We start from the raw sequence: 23,935 nt of genomic DNA on the forward strand, positions 1-23,935 counted from the left end.
AGTGCCCGTCACCCATTCACTCCCACCCCCCGCCCTCCTCCCCTTCCACCACCCCTAGTTCGTTTCCCAGAGTTAGCAGCAGAAATGGGTTTTCTACCACGGGGATGGCAAGGAGTCTTCCAGAGGCAAAAGACAGGCACTGATGTGGACTTCGATTTTGCTTTCTGTAATTTAAAACCCAGTCAGCCGTATGAAAATGGTTTTTAAAATCAAGTAGGGGCAGCCTGGGTGGCTCAGCGGTTTAGCGCCGCCTTCAGCCCAGGGCGTGATCCTGGAGAGACCCAGGATCGAGTCCCACGTCGGGCTCCCTGCATGGAGCCTGCTTCTCCCTCTGCCTGTGTCTCTGCCTCTCTCTCTGAGTGTCTCTCATGAATAAATAAATAAAATCTTTAAAAAAAAATTAAATCAAGTGCAACTCGAGATTTGGAAGCAAGAAAGTGACAATTATGTGACTTCTGCGGAGGTGACAGTAGCTCCTGCCTAGATGGTGAATGTTGAGCGTATGGTGGGGTGTGAGAGGCCATATCACCCCACCCAAACGGCCGGCCGGATGGACGGATGCGCGACAGACAGCAGCCGTGAGAGAACCTGTCCCCTCCTAAGCACCCTGTTTCCGGGACACACGCAGAACAGGCCCTCCCGTGCTAGCCCAGGACCCGCGTGGGCGCTCCTTTGCACCAGCCCTGCCTCTGAGCTCCCCGAGGTTGCAGCAGATGTTAAAAACTCAAGTTGAAACCTTTAAGCTGTAATGAAGGAGTTCACAGGGTTCATAATCCCAGGACCCCACCCCGATTCTCCAGCGATCCCGCTGAAATCTTTCAAACGGTCCTCAGCACTAACACGGTGCATGCAGCGCGTGTTGAACACGCCGATCTGCCCATGATTACCCTCGGCTGCTGTAAAACAATCTCACTCCTCGAGTGAATGCAGGCTGCAGCAACAATGGTGTTATTGACTTGTTGCTCCGGCTCTATTTAGTTATTACCCTCGGGGCCACAATCAATAGACTTTGCACCAAGTCAGCCTAATAAATCCCAGGCTCTCACTGGAGGTTTGCCAGGAACGGCAAGAAAATCTATGGCAGGGAAACTCTTAGAGTGCAAAGAGAGAAAGCTGCACTGACAGCTGTATAAATTAATTAACAAGGAACTGTTTATTCTTCTAAAAGATCAGATTGCACATTTATCATCATTGAAGAAGTCACAGATAGACTATCACGAAATTATCTGGTAATATAAAAAACTCCCACAAATTTGGATGAGCACACAAAAGAGAGACCTGTATTCTATGGCAACTTGTTTCCGTCTTTATCATATTTTCATCTCCTCGGCTTGTAAATTTGCTTTCTTTGCACTAGTTCTGGTCAGCCTATCGTTTCCGGCTCACTTGGACAAACGCAGTCAGCCTTGATAATTCTTTAAGCTTGTAGCTGAAACAGTCAACACAATAAAAATAACATGTTGATCATTAACATTGTTGTGCTCTGGGGTTTGGTTTTTTTTTTTTTTTTTCTTCCTTTTTTGTTTTTCCCCCTGCTGTCAGGAATTTGAATCTGGCTTGTAACGCAACAGTGGAGGGAAAAATGCTTTAGGTGATACAAACACTAAGAGGTCACGGAAGTAAATGCCAGGTTATTTCAGATCATCGTAAAAGAGTTCTAGAGCAGTTCTCCTTACTTCATAAGCAAATGGTGTGAAGATTCAGTGGCAAGGATCCAGGATTCTGCTGCTTTAAGACACTTTGAACTGAGCTTGGGCCAGCCTAGTTACGAGACGATCTTCTTCCATAGATTGAAAGCAAATGTAAGCGATCAATGGGGCCCTTGGAGCTTATTTGCTACCGCAGTAGTACCTTCTAGAATCCTTACAGAAAACTTTCCTTTTCCCAATTCTGTCTATGCTATTACAGAACCCGTAGCTTGACAGAAAAAAAAAAAAAAAAAGTCTTTTTAAATGCTGAGCGATTTTAGTTTTTAAATTCAAGGGTGAGAGTGTTAGAAATGGTCTTTAAACAGAATCACAACGTCCAACCTCAAATATCACTCAGCAGATTGGCCAACGTTTGGTGAAAGTCTATTAGCTACAAGGCACTGAAGCAGCCATTGACTGGCTGTGACACAGGCATCATTGTTCCCAGGCGTGGAAAGCTTATTTCATTGCTTCGGTCTAGCCTGGGATATGTCAGCCCTACTGCATGTTAACACACTCCTGTGAACACAAAAGGGCACAGCAGCCCCCTCAAACACGTACCCTTTAACTTGACAGGTCCTCAGGAGATGGGGGGGGGGGGCGACATGCGCACACATGAAACCCGTTTTATTGTGGGACTGCTAATTGTGTTGTCCCAATAATTTATTGCCTCTTATAAATGGTTTCCAGGTAATAAGAGTTAATTGACTCAAGAGACTTTCATCCATTGCAATTATCTCCTAATATCGTCCATTAGGCTCATGTACTTTCTATTAATCAGGTCAAATGTATCACCTGAATAGATGCATTAAAAAAAAAAGTGGTGGAACTTGAAGTCATCATCCCAAACTTATTTCTAAATATGCTCACAAAAAGTTGTTCATCCTCAGATGAGTGGAGTACCCTCCACACAATCTGGCCTTGAGCTTGGAAAGTGGGTAGAACCACAGGCCTCCAAAGCACACCTGCTTTACTCCTACCTCATTCTTCACGAGAAGCCCAAGGTTCAGAAGGGGAAGTGGTGGTTCTGGGGAGCCCTTGCATGGTCAGTGGCAGAGGCAGGCCTGGGTCATAGATTCTCACCATCTTTTTCTTACATTCTCCAGTTTTGACTGAGAGAGAATATAAGTATGAGAATAACCCGTTGCCAAACAGAGATGCAGGGGAGTGTCTCCTAGCCCATGTGCCTCTGCTTCAACCTATTTCTGCTTCCCTCTCCCCAGGAAAATAGCTCCTGAGCTATGCTCCCGTGCCCTCAGCTCCAGACCTGAACACCCAGCCTCTTTTTGTGATGCCCTCTCTGATACGCTCCACATCGAAATATTTCAACGCCAGGTTCCATGGCCTTAGGGCCCAAGGGCATGTGCACCAGGTCCCTAGCTCTGTTGCTACTCATGGCCTTGCCTCAGCCAAGTCATTCCTTGTCTCTGAGATTTAGTTGTTTTCTTTTCCCAAGTGAGGGAGTTGGACAGAAGATATCTAAGATTTCTTATCAGCTCTAACATCCTAGGATTCATGCCAAAGGCCACTCATGGGTTTTCATGCCTTGTCATGTCTGCATAGCTCTTCCGACTGCTCCCAGTGTCTTCATGTCCACTAGCTTTCTGCTGCTTGCCCCAGGTAAGATAGTAGATTCTGGTAATGACACTATGCCTTAACCCATGGGCAAGACACTGCTGGAAGGAATTTCAAGCCCAGGGGGGAAAAAATCTCAATTCACACTCTGAAGATCCCTCTTGGTCCTTTCTTTACAATATGCAGGCTATGCCAGATGGGCTGCCACTAGATCTTACAGCTGCAAGTTTTCTTTCCAAGTGACTGTCTCTTGCCAGGCACTGGGGGCATTACTTGCAACAGTGAGATAGGTTGAGCCCTGGGCACCTTCCAAGCATATCTTCTGCCAAGTTGAGGTGTGTCTACGCATCATTCTTTTCTTTTTGTTTCTTTTTTTATAAATATTTTATTTGTTTATTTGAGAGAGAGCGTGCACATGAGTGGGAGGAGGAGCAGAAGGGGAAGGAGAGGGACAAGCAGACTCCATGCTGAGCATGGACCCCAATCCAGGGCTCAATCCCAGGACCCCAAGATCATGGCCTGAGCCGAAACCAAGAGTTAGACGCTCAATCGATTGAGCCACCCTGGTGCCCCAGCATCATTCTCTTTCAGTGGTTAATGCTGTGGGTAGAGGAATGGGGCTGGCACTGGATAGTTTGTTGGGTGAGTTTGTGCCTCTGGAATTTGCTACTGTATGGGGTTCTAAGGTTCTGGCCTTGATGATCTGAAGTAGGAAACACATAGTTAGCTTTTAGCTTGATCGATGGTGAAAAAGAGAAGAATATGATGACAGTGAGCAAACATCCTTTGTGCAGAAACTAGATACCAGGTACTGTGGGCTTTTCCATACATAACTGTTTTCTTTAACTCATTCAATAATATTGGAAGCTGGGCAGCCCAGGTGCCTCAGTGGTTTAGTGCCACCTTTGGCCCAGGGCCTGATCCTGGAGACCCGGGACTGAGTCCCACATTGGGCTCCCTGCGTGGACCCTGCTTCTCTCTCTGCCTGTGTCTCTGCCTCTTTCTCTGTCTCTCATGAATAAATAAATAAAATCTTAAAAAAAAAAACCCAATAATATTGGAAGCTTTATATCATTATTCCACTTTAGACATGAGAAAACTAAGGCTCAGAGAGGTTAAGTGACTTGTCTAAGGTCACAAATGTAGCCAAGAATCAGCTCTTAGTCTTTTGACAGAAAGGTCAGAAAGGTCAGTTCTCTTTCTGTAACACCCTACTTCTGCCTCAAAGGCCTGGAGATGGTAAGAGATAAGTATGAGTTAAGGTGATTAAATCACTACCTCATTGGTTATTTTTATATCCAATTAATAGGCTCACTTTATGAGCTATAGAGATATATTCTATGGTTTGCAGCCTAGAACTTCTGAGATGAAGTGGCTCTCCTGTTGTGAAAGTTGACTCTGCCCATCCTGCTCTGATTGGCCAGTGGACTTCCAAGGTAGACTGGGTTGAGGCGTGTCTTAGTGGATGACCACATCGTCCCACAGTTCTTTTTCTTCCTTCACAAACACAGTTGTATAACTGGACATCCATATGCAAAAAAAGAAAGTAGGACCCTTACCTCACACCATATACAAACAATTCAAAAGTGAATCAAAGACCTACATGCAAAGCCAAAACTATAAAACTCTTAGAAGAAAACACAGAAGTAAATCTTTGTGACCTTGGATTTAGCAATAGATTCTTGGATAGGATACCAAAACCAAAAAGAAATAGACTATACTTCATCAAAATGAAATACTTTTGTGCTTCAAAGGACACTATCAGGAAAGTAAAAAGAGAATGGGAGAAAATATTTATAAATCATATAGTTGATAAGCGACTTCTATCTAGCCTTACGAAGAACTCTTACCACTCACTGATTGATTTTGAAAAGCAATTTCAAAATGGGGAAAGAATGTGAGTAGACATTTTTCTAAAGAAAATATGCAAATAACCAATAAACACATGGCAAGATCAATAGTCATCAGGGAAATGCAAATCCAAACCACAATGAGATACCACTTCATACTCACGAGTACAGCTAGAATAAAAAAGTCAGATAATAATAAGTGTTGGTGAGGATAAGGAGAAATCAAACCTTCTTATGCTGTTGTGGGAATATAAAATAGTACAGCTGCTTTGGAAAATAGTTTGGCAGGTCCTCAAAAAGTTAAAACTGGAATTACCCTTTGACTCAGCATTCTGCTCCTAGGTCTGTACCCTAGAGAAATGAAAACATATGTGCGCACAAAAACTCGTACATGAACGTTCGTAGCAGCATTATTCATAATAGTCCCAAAGTGGAAAAAACTCCAATGCCCATCATCTGATGACCGGATAAACAAAATGTTATTCCGCCATTAAAAAGAATGACCTACTGACACAGGCTACAGCATGGCTGGAGCTTGAAAACATGCTGAGTGAAAGAAGCCAGTCCCAAAGTATCATTGAAGATATGATTCCATTTCTATGAAATGTCCAGAATAGTCCTTAGAGAAAAGAGGTTAGTGGTTGCTAAGGGCTGGGGAACAGTGACACTGGGGAGTGCTGGCTAAATGTGAAGGGGCTTCCTTACAAGGTGATAAAATTGCGCTGATGGTTGCACATATCTGTAATGTACAAAAAGCCACTGAATCACGTATTTTAAAAGGGCGAATTGTGGGGTATGTGAATTATGTCTGAAAAAACTCCCTGAAACAACCCCAAACTTGACTATACCTTAGGAACTGCTCTTGTGGTGCAGCACCTTTGCTGTGTAGCAGCCAAATCCTACCCCACATGCCTTACCGGCTCCGACGGTCTGCCCCACTTGGGCAGGTGTGCTGCTCATTTCAAAAGTGCCTTGTCCATTCACCCTCTGAGGACAGAGAGAAGGAGCTCTGTGCCAGGCCCTATGGGAAGTGCTGTGCAGAGGTTACATCATCTTACAACTGCTCCCCACGATAGGTACTATTCCTAGCTCCACTTAAACATGGGGAAACTGGAGTAGGTAACCTTATCCAAGGTCACACAGCTAGTGAGTGGCAGCAACTGGATCTGAACTCGAGTGCATCTGACTCCAGAATTGGGCACATGGGAGTCTTGGCTATGTATGAACATGTGACATTGTCCTGGTGGTGGTAGTGGGGGTTATGCGTGCACTTACAGAAGCCCCCCCCCCCTTTCCCTTTGCAGCCTGGGGGATCCTGAAGGCTTCTCCATTCTAATTTGCCCAAAGTGCTTCCTGGGAGAGCCAGAAACGTCTTTCGAGAGAAGTCCTATCCATCCTGTTTATTTCTAAAACAAGTTATTTAAAACCGGAGGGGGTTCGTTTTCCCCTGCAGCAGTTATAGCTGACACTTTGAACCCATCTTTACACGTATTTGTTTCTGAAAACCAGTTTGTTTGTGGTTAGGAAAAAACATACTCATTGAATTTTAAGGAGTTATTTCTATAAACATGTGGCAGAAGTAGGATGTTACGAGATTTAATGATGGAATTAATTTTCTTTTTAACAAACATTTGGAGTTAATTACTCCTGTTCATGAGGCTGCATCTTTTAGCCAAATTTTTGTTTTCATGTCAAACTAGAAGACTCACTACACAAGTTAACACTTTGATGCAGTGTGCCCACCTCTGCCATTAACTTATGGTGTGACTGTAGGCCAGTCACTTGCCTCCGTGGGTGCCAGCACCCTGCTGGAGTCCAACAACTGTGGAGTATCATTGTCAAACACGTAACATGAGTGGGTTAGATCAGATCAGAGGTTGCCAACTGGCAGCCTGTGGCCAGATCCCACCTGCCAGATGTGTTGGTTTGGCCTGCTCAGTTTTTAATTAAAAAAAATTTTTTTTTCTTTTCTTGCCAATATTTGCAAATGGGGAGATTTGTAATCTAGAATTCAGGCATTCTGGAAAACCCAGAAAACTGGCCTCAGTAGACCCACTTTCCCCCACTGCAGTGGTGGAATGGATCCTAAGAAGCCTTTTTGGTGGGGGGCACATATGCACTGGTTTCCTCATCACTTCCTGGTTTGTTTTACTCACCTATGATACCCACCTGGTACCTATGGGCACTAGTTATGCCCCCTCTGAACTGGATCCTTCCTTTGGTTCCTACCTTCTCTCTCAGGCTATGCTGTAAGCTTTGTAGGGTTCCAACAGGAAGGTAAAAATGAAGTGAGACACCAGGACCTCGCTATATGCTTTTCTAAATACCATGCAGAGTAATGGGACACAGAGATTGGTGCCCATAGCCCAAGGCAAGAAAAGCCCTAGTGGATACCACTTTGGCCCTCATGCTTGACACCACACCTACAGCCAGAACCTCACGAGACACCTGAAGGGCTTTTGGCTCTAACCACCCCTCTCCCTTGCCCGGGCCCTCCAGCTCTTGGACGGGCGTGCACCCATGCATAAACCAGGAGGCTGCTGTTGGCAAGTCTAGCTCACTAAAGAGGAGAAGACAGGGAAATTCCATGGTTTCATCTAACATTCCAAATGGACTTAAATTCCAAGTCAACTCATTTCCTTCCTTATGAGAACTGGAGACAAACAGGTCCTGCAATTTAACCAACAAAGCCTTTCTCGACACCGTCGGAGGAAGCGTGGGTCTTTCCGTGCACACAGAGGCCTTGCTTCCCAGGCACCCCGTAATGAGGCCCCCACGAGGGTCGCACCCCGCACGGACACAAGCAGGGCCTGCGTCTGTATTCTCAAGTCAGCAGGGCGGCGGGGGCTGATTTGGATTTTCTTCTGACTGGTGGATCTAATTAATTGCAAATTTCAGCTCTCCCTACTTCACACAGAAATGATTTGGAGTGTGAATGTTACTTCTCTTTTCTGGCCCTCCTTGTTTTTTCTTTTAAGAAATGAATAATTGTCAGTCCTAAAAGGCCAGAATTACTTCCTAAAGTGATTTTTTTTTTAACTTCTTATTTTGAAATAATTCCAAACTTAACAGGAAAGTTGCAAGAACAATAAAATGAGCTCCTATGCACTTCACCGAGATTTACTGATTGTTATTATTTTGCCCCATAAGCTTTTCCATTCTCTCTCTCTGCATAAATGCATATTTCATTGGGGACCACTGGAGAGTCAGCTGCAGACCACCATACCCTTCTGTTACCAGACACATTTACCCACATCAGGAAATTTGCCAGTGGTATCAGACTCACACTGAATCGGCAGCCTGCATTCTAATCCTGCCACCTGTCCCCATAATGTCCTTTATGGCTCCCCTGCCACCCTCACCCCTGCCCTAGGACTCAGTCTAGGGTCACTCACTGCCTCTAAGCTGTCTAGTTTTCAGGTCCCTTTGACCTCCTTTAATCTGAAATCCTAAATGTGGTTTTAAAGATGTGGCACCAGAGAACCAGAACACACAGAGGAAGGCGGTGGGAACAAGCAAGAAAAAGAAAAAAAAAACCTCCCCAAATGTCATGGCAAATCGGTCAGTGGGGGAATCCCGGGCGGTACCTTAGGCTTCAGCAGTTTCTCCAGGAAGTGCATTATTTGCTTACAGTCGACAAGGAAGACTTGTGGAGTTCAGAGTCTTCCATTTTGGTCTTGTGCTTTCCTCCAGAGACAACTGCCATGTCCTGCTCTAATCGCCCTAAAGCCTCTCCAGAAAGAGCTCTGTGGAGCCTAATTACATTGCCAGGGTGGTAGAGGAACTTCCCCCCAGCCTTGTGTCTCACAAAGCATCTAAATCACGCCATTATACCACAACAATGGATTCTCACACTCGTCAGGCAATTTGTTTTAATTATGTAAATCACTTCATTCTCTTTTCAAATATCTGCAGGGAGCTGCAAGCCGCTGCAGGTCAAAATAGGATGTGGAATAGGTGGGGTAGGGACAGAGAGGGGCTGAGGGAGGCCTGGCTTGGTCCTGATGGTCCCTTATCATATGGTGTCGGGGTGCAGGGGGAGAGTGGGGCACCGAAGTCCCAGAAAAGGTACCAAGATGCAAGGATGAAGTAATGTGGAGTCAGCCCTCGGTGACAAAAGCACACGGCACAGAGCATGGTGATATATTTTATTGGCACCTCTGGGGAGAGCAGGACCCCAACAGGTGCCGTGTCCTTGTCCTGCCACACACTCTGAAGCTGCCCCATGCACTACTGCTGAGCCAGGTTCAATAAAAAGAGAATCAGGAGTCACCCAAACACCAAGTTCACCTCTCCAAGGTCAGCCTCCAAGGTCACCCTCTCCAGCCTATTGATAAGACTGGGTCCTGGGAAGGGGCTGAGTGTCTAGAACATTCTAGATTTCACACCATCTAACCACGTTTTGGATGGAGTTAGTGTTTTAAGTAAGTAGGTTAAATGTCCCCTGGATCTGCAAGCAATTTTTAAAATTATTATTATTTTTTTATCGTAACTAAGAAGATTGGGAGAATACAGAGAGCCAGAGGAAAAGAAGGAGGGGAAGGAGGAAGGAAAAGAGGGAGGAGGGCAGGCAGTCAGGCTCCTTTAGTTGAATACCTCGAAACAAATGTATTTAACATTATAGGATATTTGCTTCCATTGTTCCAGCAAACTCCACACTGTCATTATTAGTTTATGCCTCCCTGTTCTCAGGACTAGGACAAATATATTTTGTATAACACACTAGAAAGGTTTCTCTATTGTGCTTTTAATCTGACAGCTTGTACTTCATACTCAGCACTTCCTTCCTTTGAGGCCTGGAGCCTGCGGTTAAGGTCTGCTGCCCCCAGGTGAAGAAAGGACTTGGGAGGCAGGAGAGCCAAATGGTTAAGAGTATGGGTTCTGTGGTCAGATCATCCGGATTCAAATCCCCAAATCATGTCTTATTACTTGTATGATCTTTGGGCCTTGGTTTTACCACCTGGAACACGACATGATAAAAGTTCTTACCCCAAATGTTGGTGTGAGAATTAAAATGAGATGATTCCTATAAAGAGTTTAGCACAGTACCCGGCGTATAGTACCACTCAGTACATCTTCGCTACTACTACTACTATTATTATTACAACATGGTTTGAAAAGTCAGTATTAAGCCACAGATTAAGAAGCTGATAGATTTCCCTTCTCAAGAATAAAAGTTCAAATGGCTAAGAAATTAGTAGCTTAAAAGCTCTGTTTAAGGGCATGTAATACATATGGAGCAAGACCTAACACACACCTGAATGCAGCGCTGCTACTCCTTTCTCACTGAACCACAACTGGTGTGAATCTTGTCCTGTTGCCTTTTTCTCTATGGCTTCCAAAAAAGAAATCTTTGGCTTCCACCTCATTCAATGTAACTGCCACTAAACCAGGCTCATAGCACCTCGACATACTTATACCTACTTAGAATATCTATACGATCTCAGGTCTCTTTTCCCTTATGGAACAGGTTAATGAAGAAGCATACGGGACATATTTTGCAGGACCTTTTATTAGAAAGCTACCCCTACCCTCTTCTTTATGACAGCAATCACGGGAGAGGTTCGAGCACTCTTTGTTAGTCTGAAGCAGCTATTTTTCTCTCTTCTTTTGAAGGGCACTAACACTTTCTTCTTTCCAATGGGAATTTGGATCCTGGTTTTCCTCCTGTTAATTTGATGGCAAGGGTTTCCTCTTCAGGTGAGGCTGCCTGGAGCAACCAGCAGGTAAGAATCAGATACAAGCCGCTTCCAGAAACAGCCTCTTTCTAACTATTAGGTCTAAAATTGTATTTGAACCTAAGTTTATGAACCAGCTTTTAATGGAATTTAGTAAGGCTTAGAAACAGAAATGTCAAGTAACTGTAATAAGACTGTTTATCTTTGAAAGCACCAGTTTTTCATTCTTTATGGTCATTTACACCCTTGGTATGTTGCTTATAGTCAATCTTCTAAAAAAAATATTTTATTTATTTATTCATGAGAGACAGAGAGAGAGAGAGAGAGGCAGTAGGAAGAGGGAGAAGCAGACTCCCTGCGGGGAGCCCAATGCAGGTCTTGATCCCAGGACCCTGGGATCATGACCTGAGCCAAAGGCAGACGCTCAACCACTGAGCTACCCAGGGTCCCTCAAGTACTGCTTCACCAGGAAATCTGCCTTGGTCTCCCTGTTCAGGAGAAATCTCTAGACCAGAGGTTCTCCATAAGTGCTATCTAGACCAGCGTCATCAGCACAACCTGGGGTCTCCTTAGAAATGCAAATTCCAGGCTCACCTCAAACCTACTGAATCAGAAACTCTGGGGTTAGGGTCCAGCAATCTATGCTTTTTACAAGCCCTCCAGGTGGTACGGATGCCTGCTGGAGTCTGAGAATCACTTGCTGATAGAGTTCTGTTGCACTTTGAAGCTCTCCTTCATGGCATCCATGACAATTACACTCTCATATCTGGGTGATTATGTGGCTAACGTCTGTTTCCCCACTGAACTCAGGGCCGGGACTGTGTCATTCTTGCCCACCATTGTTTCCCCAGGACCAAGCAGTGCTCAGCACATAGCAGGTGCTCAGTTAAGTATTTTTCAATCAACTAACAAAATATGCAGAGGTTACCTTTAAAAGGACAAATATTATAATAGAAGATATGGGTTAAAGACATAAACAGGTACTTTTAAAAAGAAATGAAAGTGGCAAGTATTTTAACATGCTCAATCTCAACGACTAAGTGGAGAAACTGGTAAGCAGTGTGACACCATTTCCTCCATACCTACTAGGCTAGTGAAGGTGAAAAGTGAATTATGACACCAGCCAGGACAGGGGAATAATCGTTGTTGTGGGCATGTGCATTTGTGCAGCTTTTCTCAGCCACAGTTTGCCATCATTTTGAAAACCGAAAATGACCCAACAACGCCACCCTTAGTTGTGAACTCTAAGTAGGTATTAGAAAATGTGCGCATAGATATACAGATGTAGAGGAGTGTACACTGTAACCCTGTAAATAACCATAATTTTGAAATAATGCAAATGTTCCTCAATAGGCATTTGTACAAGCAAATTGCAGTGCCCTTAAAACTCCAAATGCCATGCAGCTGATAAAAAGGATGATGCTGAGATGAATAATTGATGTGGAACAATGATCATAATATTTAGTAAAAAACAAAAGCTCAATGAAAAGTTGGTATCTATATAAGTACGTATCCCGAGAAAAATGTCTAGACGTATATTCAGCAAAAGGTTTTCTTTTTTTTTTTAAATATTTTTTTTTAAATTTTATTTATTTATGATAGTCACATAGAGAGAGAGAGAGAGAGACAGGCATAGACACAGACAGAGGGAGAAGCAGGCTCCATGCACCGGGAGCCCGATGTGGGATTCGATCCCGGGTCTCCAGGATCACACCCTGGGCCAAAGGCAGGCGCCAAACCGCTGCGCCACCCAGGGATCCCAGCAAAAGGTTTTCAACAATGTGATGAAAAGTCATCTTTATGTTTCTTATAATTTTCTAATATTTTAAATACATTACTCTATATAATATAAAAACTTAAAATAGAACATTTTAAACACCAAGTTCAGCTTAAGCAAAATTAACTAGGAAGATAAAGCAGTTCTGTAAAAACAGAACTAGGTAATTCTCAAAATATGACTCTTTTGCACTATTCACGGTTCTGGATTAGCCATGCCACAAGCCTCCTCCATTCCTACAATCAGAGTTGCCTACAGCTGGCTACGATGATCAACACATCAGGTACTAGAGGTACTGATTGGGATTAAGTAGCTGGTGATTGACAGCACACATGCACAGAGTCCAAGAATTTCTGGCACAGAAGAGGAAACATCCCTAGCCTTAACTAAGAATTCCTGATGGTGCCATATCCCTGGAGGCTGAGTACCATCCCCAGCACTGCATCATGGGCATCTATGGGGAACCTCTAAGTAACTCCCAACAATGCTGGAGACGCGGTTACTGACAGACATGGCTGCAGCATTTACACATTCCCTTTCTTTCTTTCTTTCTTTCTTTCTTTTTTAAGACCTTATTTATTTATTCATGAGAGACACAGAGAGACAGGCAGCGATATAGGCAGAGGGAGAAGCAGGTCCCATACAGGGAGCCTGATGTGGGACTTGATCCCACGACCCTGGGATCACGCTCTGAACCAAGGGCAGATGGTACACAACTGCTGAGCCAGCCAGGTGTCCCTACACATCTTTCCTTCTGTCTTTCCCTTTTTCTTTCCCTTGAACCATACACAGTCTTTTTTTTTTTTTTTTAAGATTTTATTTATTTATTTGAGAGAAAGTGAGCGGGAGGGAGAGGGAGAGAGAATCTGAAGCAGACTTCATGCTGAGTGCAGAGCCTGATGCAGGGCTCAATCTCAGGATCATGAGATCATGACCTGAGCCAAGACCAGAAGCTGGATGCTCAACCGACAGAGCCACCCAGGTGCCCCAAACCATACACATTCTTGGCATGCTGTTTCCCAGAAAGGGTTCTATGACATGGACGAAATGAATGGACAGTGAGATGGTTACAAAAGCCATGCACAGATGTCTGATTGGCACCCAGTTCATGACATGTTCTTGGGTATCATACAACAGTAGGTGGCGAGAAAAGTGAGGATGGAAGTCAAAGGCAGAAACTCAATCATCCTGTAGCATATATATATTTTTAAAGATTTTATTTATTCATGAGAGATGGAGAGAGAGAGAGAGAGAGGCAGAGGGAGAAGCAGGCTCCATGCAAGGAGCCCGATGCGGGACTCGATCCCGAGTCTCCAGGATCATGCCCTGGGCCGAAGGCAGCGCTAAACTGTTGAGCCAACCAGGCTGCCCTCTTGTAGCACACTTTGATACAACAACATCTGAGAGCTATTTTGAGAGGTTTCAGGATAAAATAGGTTCTAAAGAAAGAGAACTTAATATAATGCCTCCAACTCCCAAACATGGGACTGTAAAGTCCCATAACCAGGGAAGCAGTGTCCTAACTACCACCAGAACATTAAGTTCACTTAGTGAAGTTACAAAGCAGAGTAACATTGCTCTTAGTACAAACACGCAGGAAAAATAGCAAGAACTCTGCAGGTGGAGCGCGTATAATTATGCTTGGACGTGAGACTTGCAGCAAAGGCCAGTGTTGTATTTCAAGTCGACCAAGAGGCCACATGCTCAGCCATTCATTCTCTACTAACCAAAGTGGCACCACTAATGGGTTTTGGAGTCCCATGCCAAGTGGTAGGCACCGTCTGGGTACAGAGTTTTCAGTGCCTGAGGACAGCAGTGGAGGCTACATAGAACGTCCTCCAGTTGTGACTCCTAATTCTTTTTTTTTTAAACTAGCCTTCCCCCAGATCTTTTGGTTGTGAGGAGCTGGATCAGTGATATTTTAATGTCTCGATCCATCACACATGTGTGAGATGTGGTCCTGAAGCTTCAGGGATACTGCTGTCCAGGCTCGGCACATCATCAATTCTGGGAGGGGCCGGCAGTGCAAAGCAGCCCCATTTTCAAGTAAAAATGTTCATTTTCAGTCAGTGATAGCTTCATATTCATCAACTCTTCCCCAAGTAGATATTAATGAGAAATTTGTATATTGAGGAACTAATGATTGCATATCCTTTGCATAATTACAATGACCTGAAAGTGCTTTCAAAATGCCAAATTAGCTGACTAAAATTTGTCCCGCTTAAGTTATAAATCCTAATTCAAATCTCCTGCCCAAATATGCTTGCAGAACCTCACTATATTTAAAGATGGATTTAGAGAGCTCAAAAAGCACTCAGTGCTTAATACGGGCCAAAGTCATTTCAAATTCACTTTAAGAAGCCTTCTCTGTGGCTCCCATTCCAATCTGTAGGAACCTCCCTTTGTCTTCCTGTTTCTGGATTGTTATCTGCTTTCCATTTCAGAAAATTAAAAAAAAAAAAAAAAAAAAAAAAAAAAAAAAAAGGAAAGCTTTCAGTCTAATTTTGTCTAACTTCACTCCTGATTTCACTTTCTTGTTCTTTTTTCCCCCTACCATTTACACCTTGCGGCCATGGAGGTGCATGTGGGAACACTGGCTGCAGTATGATGGGCTCAAGCACACCCCGTGAGTGGAGTCACAGCGAGTGTGCCCACAGCCCTTCGAGCCAGATGGAAGACCAACAGCATCCATACCAGTGGTTGGCTACTGCCTTGCTAAAATCACATAACTCAGCTGGCACAAGGACTTTCTGATCCGTTTTATTTACAAGAGACTTTAAATAGCATCTACTAAGTCAAACTATAATGTACCTAGTGCAACATACTGTCAAAGAACAGCCATTTAACTTTCTGGGGGAGGAAGGCATAATACTGTACAGGGCTGGAGTAAATCAATTCATTGTAAAAAGAATTTATTGAGATCACAGAGTAGACACCCAGAAAATAAAGTAAGATAGTTTCTTATTGGGCAGCCCACGTGGCTCAGCGGTTTAGCGCTGCCTTCAGCCCAGGGCGTGATCCTGGAGTCCCAGGATCGAGTCCCACGTCAGGCTCCCTGCATGGAGCCTGCTTCTCCCTCTGCCAGTGTCTCTGCCTCTCTCTCTCTCTGGTCTCTCATGAGTAAATAAATAAAATTGTGAAAAAAAAAAAAAAAAAGCACATCTCTGCTAAAAAAAAGATAGAAAAATAAATAAATAAAAAAAATAAAAAAAGATAGTTTCTTATAACATGAATGAAACTATCACATGTGTACATACATATATATTTAGAGATATATACATAGTACATCTAATATATTTAATTCACATATATATTTAATTCATATATAAATATATATATGGAGAGAGAGAAAAAGAGGGAGAGGAGGAGAAGGAGGGAGGGAAGGAGGAAGGGAGAGGCCAACTATCAACGGTAATAAATACACAACAGAATCAACAATTTCAAGACTCAATTGTGTAGGATCGAACTTATTTTTCTAGCTTATAGGATTAAAACTGGATTTCAACCTAGAGGTAACACATTGCATTGACATTAAGAATAATGTCAGGCTGTGTAAATATTTTTTTAAAAGAATACATGGCATTATTAGCCAGAGTAAGACATAACTGTTATGTTTAAGGAAAGAAAGCCTTTATTTGTTCCCTATACAATCATAACTCAATCAACCAAACAAGGCCCGCCCCCCCCCCCCCCCCACCTCAAGCCACCATTATAATGGCAGTTTTGTGTAAGCTCCTTGTTTGTACAAAAGCCTGACGATATAGTCTTGAGGGGTAATCCTAAAGCTGTTAGACTGAAATTAAAACAAATCTTACCGGTAGATCTGGGTTTTAAAAAGACAGCTCTGTTTAAGAGGGCCATGCTGATTATACCAGAAGATAAGCTCCACACAATCTAAGGGTGATCACTTGAGCAAACATGGGCATGGCATTGTAATTTTCTAGTTTTTCGCCCTACAGAAGAGCAAAGATCTCACAATCACTTTGTTTAAAAAAAAAAAAGAGAAGCAGATTTCTCAAGACTTGCAGTCATGGCATGCATAAGCCTGAGCAAGAAATTGACTTTATCTTGTTCTTTGACTTTAAAAAGAAAGAAAGAAAAATTAATGCTCACATGTAAAACTGGGTCACCTATCACTAAAGCAGAGCCAGACTGACAAGGAAGGACATTATCTCCTATTTCTGCATTCTTAAATCAAATGGGAACTTAATCACTATTATGGATCAACAAACCTTTGGATTGTTTCCAACTTTTTGGTTTTTCTTAAAATAAAATCTCCTATCTGTTCCCACTCCAACTCATGCATACCAGTCATCAACATGCCACAAGTGTCCTGTATTGTGATCGTCTCAGCACCACCTTTTGAGATTTTATTTTTTAAAAGATTTTATTTATTCATTCATAAGAGAGAGAGAGAGAGGGGGAGAGAGAGAGGCAGAGACACAGGCAGAGGGAGAAGCAGGCTCCATGCAGGGAGCCTGACGTGGGACTCGATCCTGGGACTCCAGGATCACGCCCTGGGCTGAAGGCAGCGCTAAACCGCTGAGCCACCTGGGCTGCCTGAGATTTTAAATAGAACTATTAAAAACCACAAAGCATTGGGGTGCCTGAGTGGTTCAGTCAGTTAAGTGTCCGACTCTTGGTTTCTGCTCAGGTCATTATCTCAGGGTCCTGGGATCAAGCCCTGAGTCAGGCTCTGTGCTCAGTGTGGAGTCTGCTTGAGATTCTCTCTCTAGGCTCTTCCACCCACTTGTGTGTGTGCCTGTGCATGTGGGCTCTCAATCTCTCAAATAAGCAAATCTTAAAAAAAAAAAAAAAGAAAAAGAAAAAACAAAAACTGCACAGCAAATATTTCTCCCTCCCTAGATTCTACTTCTTCATGTGGACTTCTATGGATTTTTCCTTTTTATATCTTCATTATCCCTCTTTATTTCTGCCTCTTTTCAACCCAGCCTTAGAAGGTTCCAGTATTTTTTGTGCTGCTTTCTATATTCCACCTCTCAAAACTGCATTTTTGTTTTGCTTGAGTACAGCATCCACATTCAGTCACCAAGCACTTTGAGAATACCTGGAGTAGGGTAGACCCTGGCAATGCACCCCGAGTCTTCTGACCTGGGCAGCACTGGTGTTGGAACAGTGAGGAAACGGGGTGCCATTAGTGGCAATGGGAGTTTAGGGGTGGCGACAGGTGGGAGCTTCCGTGGGAGTAGAGAAGCATGAAGTTCCTTTGAATCTGCTTCTTGAACCAATAAAACAAAATTCCTTCATACTTTGTGTAGGTGTTATGGTTGACTGGGAGGATGCCCTGAATTCAAATGGCTCTTTGCAAGCTTGAGACGGGAGAAAAGAAGCCTTTTTGAGAAGTGTTTTGCAGTTGAACTGTGTCCGTTGTCTGTTTCCAACAAAAATACTTTCTAACACAGTGTCACTAAATGTTGGTTCAGCAGTGCATGTGAACGAACTTAATACACTAGGGAAAACAAGAAATGGATTTTATTAAGTTTATTAGCAGCTAAAAACACGATACTTCAACAGTGGGAGGAAAGTGATCCACCCACACAATTTGAGAGGAATGAACATTTGGCTTTAACTACAGCTAATATGTGAAACCTAAAACCTAGTTTTCCATCTAAAGACCTTTGGGGTCCATTTTTACACTACCTTGATCAAACCAGGAATTAAAGTTCAAGCTGGCTCCCCCAGTCCTGGAGGGTACTGGTGTTTCTCCAGTCACACCTCTTCACGTCAGCATTTCCTCAGGCTTATCTTTCCCTCCCACCTTAGCTTAACTTGGCTCCCAACCAAGGATGCATTTCTACCAATCAGTGGCCACGGCTCCCCTCTCGTGCCAGGAGGCCTAGGGAAGCAGAGTAGGCACTGGCGGAAGGCATGGTAGGGGTCACGGCAAGAGCCTTGCAGGGTCACTGAGCTCTGAGGCCACTCTGCAAAACAGAGTCTCAGTCAAGACAAAAAGCTAAGGAGGGAGGCCTACATGCTGCTCATGTTCTAAAGAATGGCACACGTGGACAATAAGAGCAGCTACCAGACATGCCTGGGAAACTGATCTTGGGTTGGGCTCAGTGCTTCTGTCTTAGGTCTTCATTTAATCCTCACAAACCCTCTTGGAGGGATGTCTTATCACCATCTTCTTTTGACAGGTGAGGGAACAGGCTCAGTGAGCAAAGTGACTTGCCCAAGGCCACACAGTGGGGACTGGTGGGGCCCAGGTCTGTCCTGAGCCCTTGTGCTTGACTACTGGGTGCCCAGCATCACGACCGCGGCCTGCACTTGCTCTTGTGTCTTTGGATCTTGGACCCCCTGTGCTGGAATCACTTTGATGCCTGTTTCCAAAATTCAGGTTCCTGGGCTCTACCCCACAGGTTTGGATCTCACAGGTCTGGAATGGGGTCCAGGAATCTTTTAAACTTGCATCCCAGGTGATTCTGAAGCAGAGAAATATTTATGGATTACTGAACTATAGGTGTAGTGTAGACGTGGGTGATGGAGGCTGCCAGGACTGAGCTGATGGGAAAAGAGGTGCTCCTTACAGATGCTCAGGAGAAAATGCAAGCTGGGGTTTTGAGATAATCCACACTAATACAGGACTCTAAAAAACTGGACCACCCTGCCTTCCCTATGAGCCTTCCTGTCGGGCTAAGCTCCCCAGTGAGCAACTTGTTCTCCAGATTTATTCAGTGTGGGTCCCCTACTTTGTATTGTGTAGTCTTCCTTTATTTTATCGGTGGTTATTGCATAAATACTATTTGCACATAACTGTGGGCATATGAAATGTGACAATTCTTACACACAAAGCAACTCAGGGCAGTATTATTTATAATGGTGAAAACCTGTAAACAAATGAATTGTCCAGCAGTCGAAGATTAGTTAAGCAGTACAGACATTTTAAACAGTGCTTTGAAGCATATTCAATGGTATGGAAAATGTTGGAGTGGAAAAAGCAAAAAATTATGCTATTTATATAACTTTGTAAAAAAAAAAAAAAAAAAGACCAGCAAAATAAAACCAAAAGATTGGAGGGATACAGATCTAAATGTCAGAGTGGGTATCTCTGGGTGGTCAGACTAGAGCTGATTTTGTTTTTCTTTTTATATTATTCTGCATGTGACTAATTTTCATCAAGAAACAGTATTTTCATATTAAAAATGCCATTAAAGAACAGCAGCAGGAAAGAAAGAGAAAAAGCGAAAGCAAAAGGGAGAGACACTGCTTTTCCTTAAGGAGCTTAAATTATAATGTATTGTGCAAAACGAGCAAGGTATGTCTGGAGTAGTAACTCCCACCCTGAGCTCCCACCATACCTCCCCCTTCCTCTCCTGGCTCTGGTCGAGTAGCAATTCTATCTCACTGACTGCCCGACTGACTGCCTCTCTGCTAGATGGTGAGGGTGGAGGCCGTGTCCTCCTCGGTCACCCCCCTGCCCCCCACCCCGGTCCCCATGGCTCCTAGCAGAGCACCCACACATGACTGCCTCTCAATACCTTTTTTTTTTTTTCTTTTTTGCATCATGAATGGATGACTTGGTCTCACTTCCCCAGCTAACGGTGTCCAGAGGGCAGGGCTCACATCATGTATAATATTTCTGAATTTGCCGCGAACACCAGTGTTGGGCATATAGTAGGTGCTTAATAAAGACTCGCTTGTCTGCCGGGGACTGTATCAAAAGGAAGCATGCCCGCTGAGAGGAGCCAGCCTGCTGAATGCCTCCCCCAGAGTTCAGGCGCCACTCCAGGGTGAGTGGAAGCCAGCCTGCCTAAGTGCTGCGTGGAACTGAATAGCTGATTTTGTTTGCCGGGAGAAGCCCAGCAAACGAGGTAGCCCCGGATCTTTATCTGCAAAAGCAGTCATGCCTTAACACACTGCTCCACCCTACCCCTTTTGGAAAAAGATTGATAAGCATAATGATGATGTTTTAATGAGCTTAATTGCACATTCCTTATGTTCTTGCAGAGTTGCCAACCAGCTACTTCAACATCCAGCAGTTTACTTGTAATAACTTTCCCCCTTTCTCTATGCCAGGGAGCATAATTATTCTTGTGGTAATCCTGTAGTTCGGCCCTCCCTCTCTCTCTCTCTCTCTCTCAATCTCTCCCTCTCTTTCCCTCCCCTCTCCTCCCCTCCCTCTCACTTTTTCTTGCTGCTTTTCCCCTTTCTGGGAATTAGTCTAAATGGGCATCTTTGAAAGGAGGGTGGCAGGCTGCTTTGGGTACAGTACTTACCAAGAACCCTTTCATCAAAGAAGCCCTTGTGAGCATGCTCTGGACGTGGGCCAATCAGATCATCTCCCTGTCTGTTTCTGAAGCGAAGCTGACCCTGGTATGCAAGTCAAGCCCGAGTCTGCAGACAGGCTGACTGCACTCCTAGGCCAACCTGTCTTAGCTGACTGAAAAAATGCTGAAGGGAAATTACCTGTTTGGCTCCAGACGGAATTAACATTTTTTTAATACATACACACAAGTATGTTTATTATTTTTTGTTTAAAAGCGTTTGCCTATCTAATATATTCATTAATGTTATCTGGTCAGTGCTTGAAACATTTTGAAATATGTGCAAATGCAATAAGGCTACAATGCCTGGAGGCAAAATAAGATGAATTTTCCAATTAAGTGACAGAAAAACTGTTTGGGGATTAACGAATGGCCGTTCCGTAATCCGTTTATGGGCGCTGCTCTGTGCAGGGACGTTGGGTCCACCTGCAGACCCTGGTGGGTTAGGAGGGCCGGGATGCTGAGTGCTTCCGCCCCTGCATGCCCCTTCTTCAGACCTCACTCCGCCTTAGATCAAGTCCTGAGGGTAGCCGACCCCAGCCTTGGCAGACCCTAGCCCCTCCTCAAGCAGCTCATCTGCCTAGAGTCCACTTTCTCAAACACACATCTTCCTGTCACAGGTGCTAAAGATACGGTGCAGAATTTTAAGTAAACTAATTTTTGTGCAAAGTCCCAGAAACTCCAACCTTCCTTAACACCCCCCCTGCCCCCCCCAATTATCTTATGAACACATTTTTGACATTTCTAGATAATTCCAGAAAAGGTCGTAATTGAGAACTATATTTCATAGTTGCTATTTGAGAAAAAGTACTAACCCATTTCTTCCTTCCTGCACTCATTCTAGAGTATTGCTTTCTTATTCCTCTGAAAACGCAGGTTTGAAGGGGGCGCACCTGCCTGCTGGCCACTGGGCCAGCTCCAGCATGTCAAGATGTAAAAGGCAGAACTTTCTCTCCCTCAAGGACAGGGTCTGGACACCTCTACTCCTGGTATCTCCAGAGTTAGTTTGGATGCTAAAAAAATAATGATAATTTTATATTACTGAAGTGTTAACAGTGGCACAATACACAGGTGATAGAATTACTGTGCCATGTATTTTTTTTTTTCTTGGTGCTTTTCAGAACTTTCCAAATTTCTACAGTGAACTTTTACTTTTGCAGATATAAAATAAGCTATTAAAAAGAAACTTCTTGGGAGCACTGAACAGGCACATTCCTGAATTATATGGAGTCGACTTCGGGACAACAGGCCAGGCAACATCCAGTAGTGGTAGAAAGGGGTCTGAATCAGAAAGGGGGAATTTTAACGAGCAGGGCAGCTTGAGAGTCACAGCTGGCTGGGCTAAGTTCCTGGAGTGTTAAATCAAGTAATAACAAAAATATGACTGTGTTTTACATATGAGATTTCATAACTTCCTGAGAAGTAAACAGTCCCTTCCCCCTTGGTTGTTCCCTCCTAAGGAATGTCTACGTTCTTGCCTTTGGCTCAAATTTTCCCTAAGTTTTCTTTGTCTACGCAGAAGTGCAATGCCCCAAACAGAATGCCAGGCCTATTTTCTCTGTTGGCCCAGCTTGTGTGTTTATACAATAACAGGGCTTCGTCAAGCAGCAGGAAGATGTTTGTGTGCTCCATCTCTCCCTGGCTTCTAGAGCCCCACCTGTGCTGTGTACAGAATTCTTGTTACAGCTTCGGTCCTGGGAGGCACCTGTGGAAATTCTCTGATGGTCTGATTCACCCTGACCTAAAGGGTTTCTTCCTTGGGAGGGTTTTCTCCCTCTTTTACTATCCCCAGGAAGTCATAGATAGAGGCTCAAATTGAGGCTTTCGCATCCGTAAGAGAAAGAAATCTCAAATTATTTTCATATAAATATACTCACAGAGAAGATTCTTGCTTGCTCCTGGCTACTTCAAGGCTGGGTAGGCAGAACAGAAATCAGGGGTGGGAGTGAGGGAGTCTATTTTTGCCCTTACCCAGTCTCTTTTCCCATACCAAGGGCAAATAGCTAATTTTCATCACCAAATTGTATTTCTGAACTACCAATGAAAAAACTGATGGAAAAAATTCCTTGCAAATAGTGCATGGCATGCTATGAAACTATTAGATAAGAGTAATTATAGGTTTGGTCTCAACAGCAAGCAATTACTCTGGAGGGGAAATGCCCACTTTTTAAGCAGAATAAACTCTTTCTAGGATTTGCCTTCTGTCTACCATCCTAAGGACAGTAACTCTGAAAAAACAAATAAACAAAAACCTCATGAAAATCAAACCCAAACCAACATCAACCCAAATCATTCCCCTTCCAAAGTTGAGAAAAGTGCCTTGGGATGTCTGCTCTTCTGGTATGGGATTAAGGGTTGTATTGTTATGATATTCAAAAAGTAAAGATTCTTGGTGATTTCTCCCATGTATATAAACCTGGTGAGGGGATTCTCTCTGCAAATAGAAGTTGTAAGTCTAACAACTGCTAATACGTTTTGGTCTGCATATGTTATAAGTAGAATGTCCGTACAGTGCAATCTTCTTAGGACAGTATATTTTTATCTAATCTACCTTTTTAAAAGGTGATTTTTTTCCCCCAACACATAAATTTGCTTTATATAAGAGACTTCCTATAAAAACTCATGTACAGAATCAGGAAAAAAATCCTTTTGCAGGCCACATGTCTTTCTGATATGTAAAATATGGTTTTAGTGTTCATAAATCAAAGATCTTTATCATACAAAAAAAAAAAAAAAGAGGATGAGACTTCTGAGTGTCTCAGTGGTTGAGTGCCTGCCTTTACACCCAGGGTGTGATCCTGGAGTCCCAGGATCGAGTCCCACATTGGGCTCCCTGCATGGTGCCTGCTTCTCTCTGGCTATGTCTCTGCCTTTCTCTGTGTGTCTCTCATGAATAACTAAATAAAATCTTTTTAAAAAAAGGAGGAGGCTAAGTGGGCCGTGGTAGGGAGGGAGGGAGTCCCTATAAGTGAAATGAAGGATGAAGAAGAAGCCTGTATAGTACTCAAACCCCATTACTGCCCTGCAGTGGGTTTTAAGGAGGTAAACAGCAGAACACCAACCAGGCACCACAGTTCTTGCC

The 23,935-nt window shown here is 43.7% G+C and overlaps 1 protein-coding gene across 5 annotated transcripts in view; it reads right to left on the reverse strand.

The window, feature by feature from the left end:
• Positions 1 to 23,935, reverse strand: part of VTI1A (vesicle transport through interaction with t-SNAREs 1A) — a 356,845-nt gene that overhangs the window by 48,345 nt on the left and 284,565 nt on the right. Inside the window, exon 9 of one of the 5 annotated variants that reach the window (XM_072805316.1) lies at positions 1,131 to 1,429. The exons of the other annotated variants lie outside the window; for them this stretch is intronic. Within the exon in view, the coding sequence (XP_072661417.1) occupies positions 1,369 to 1,429 (61 nt within the window). The 3' untranslated portion in view covers positions 1,131 to 1,368. Of the gene's footprint in view, positions 1 to 1,130; positions 1,430 to 23,935 lie in introns of those variants that run through there. 5 annotated transcript variants of the gene reach the window in all.

The sequence above is a fragment of the Canis lupus genome, chromosome 29, assembly GCF_048164855.1.
Source record: "Canis lupus baileyi chromosome 29, mCanLup2.hap1, whole genome shotgun sequence".
Taxonomy (NCBI): Eukaryota; Metazoa; Chordata; class Mammalia; order Carnivora; family Canidae; genus Canis; species Canis lupus.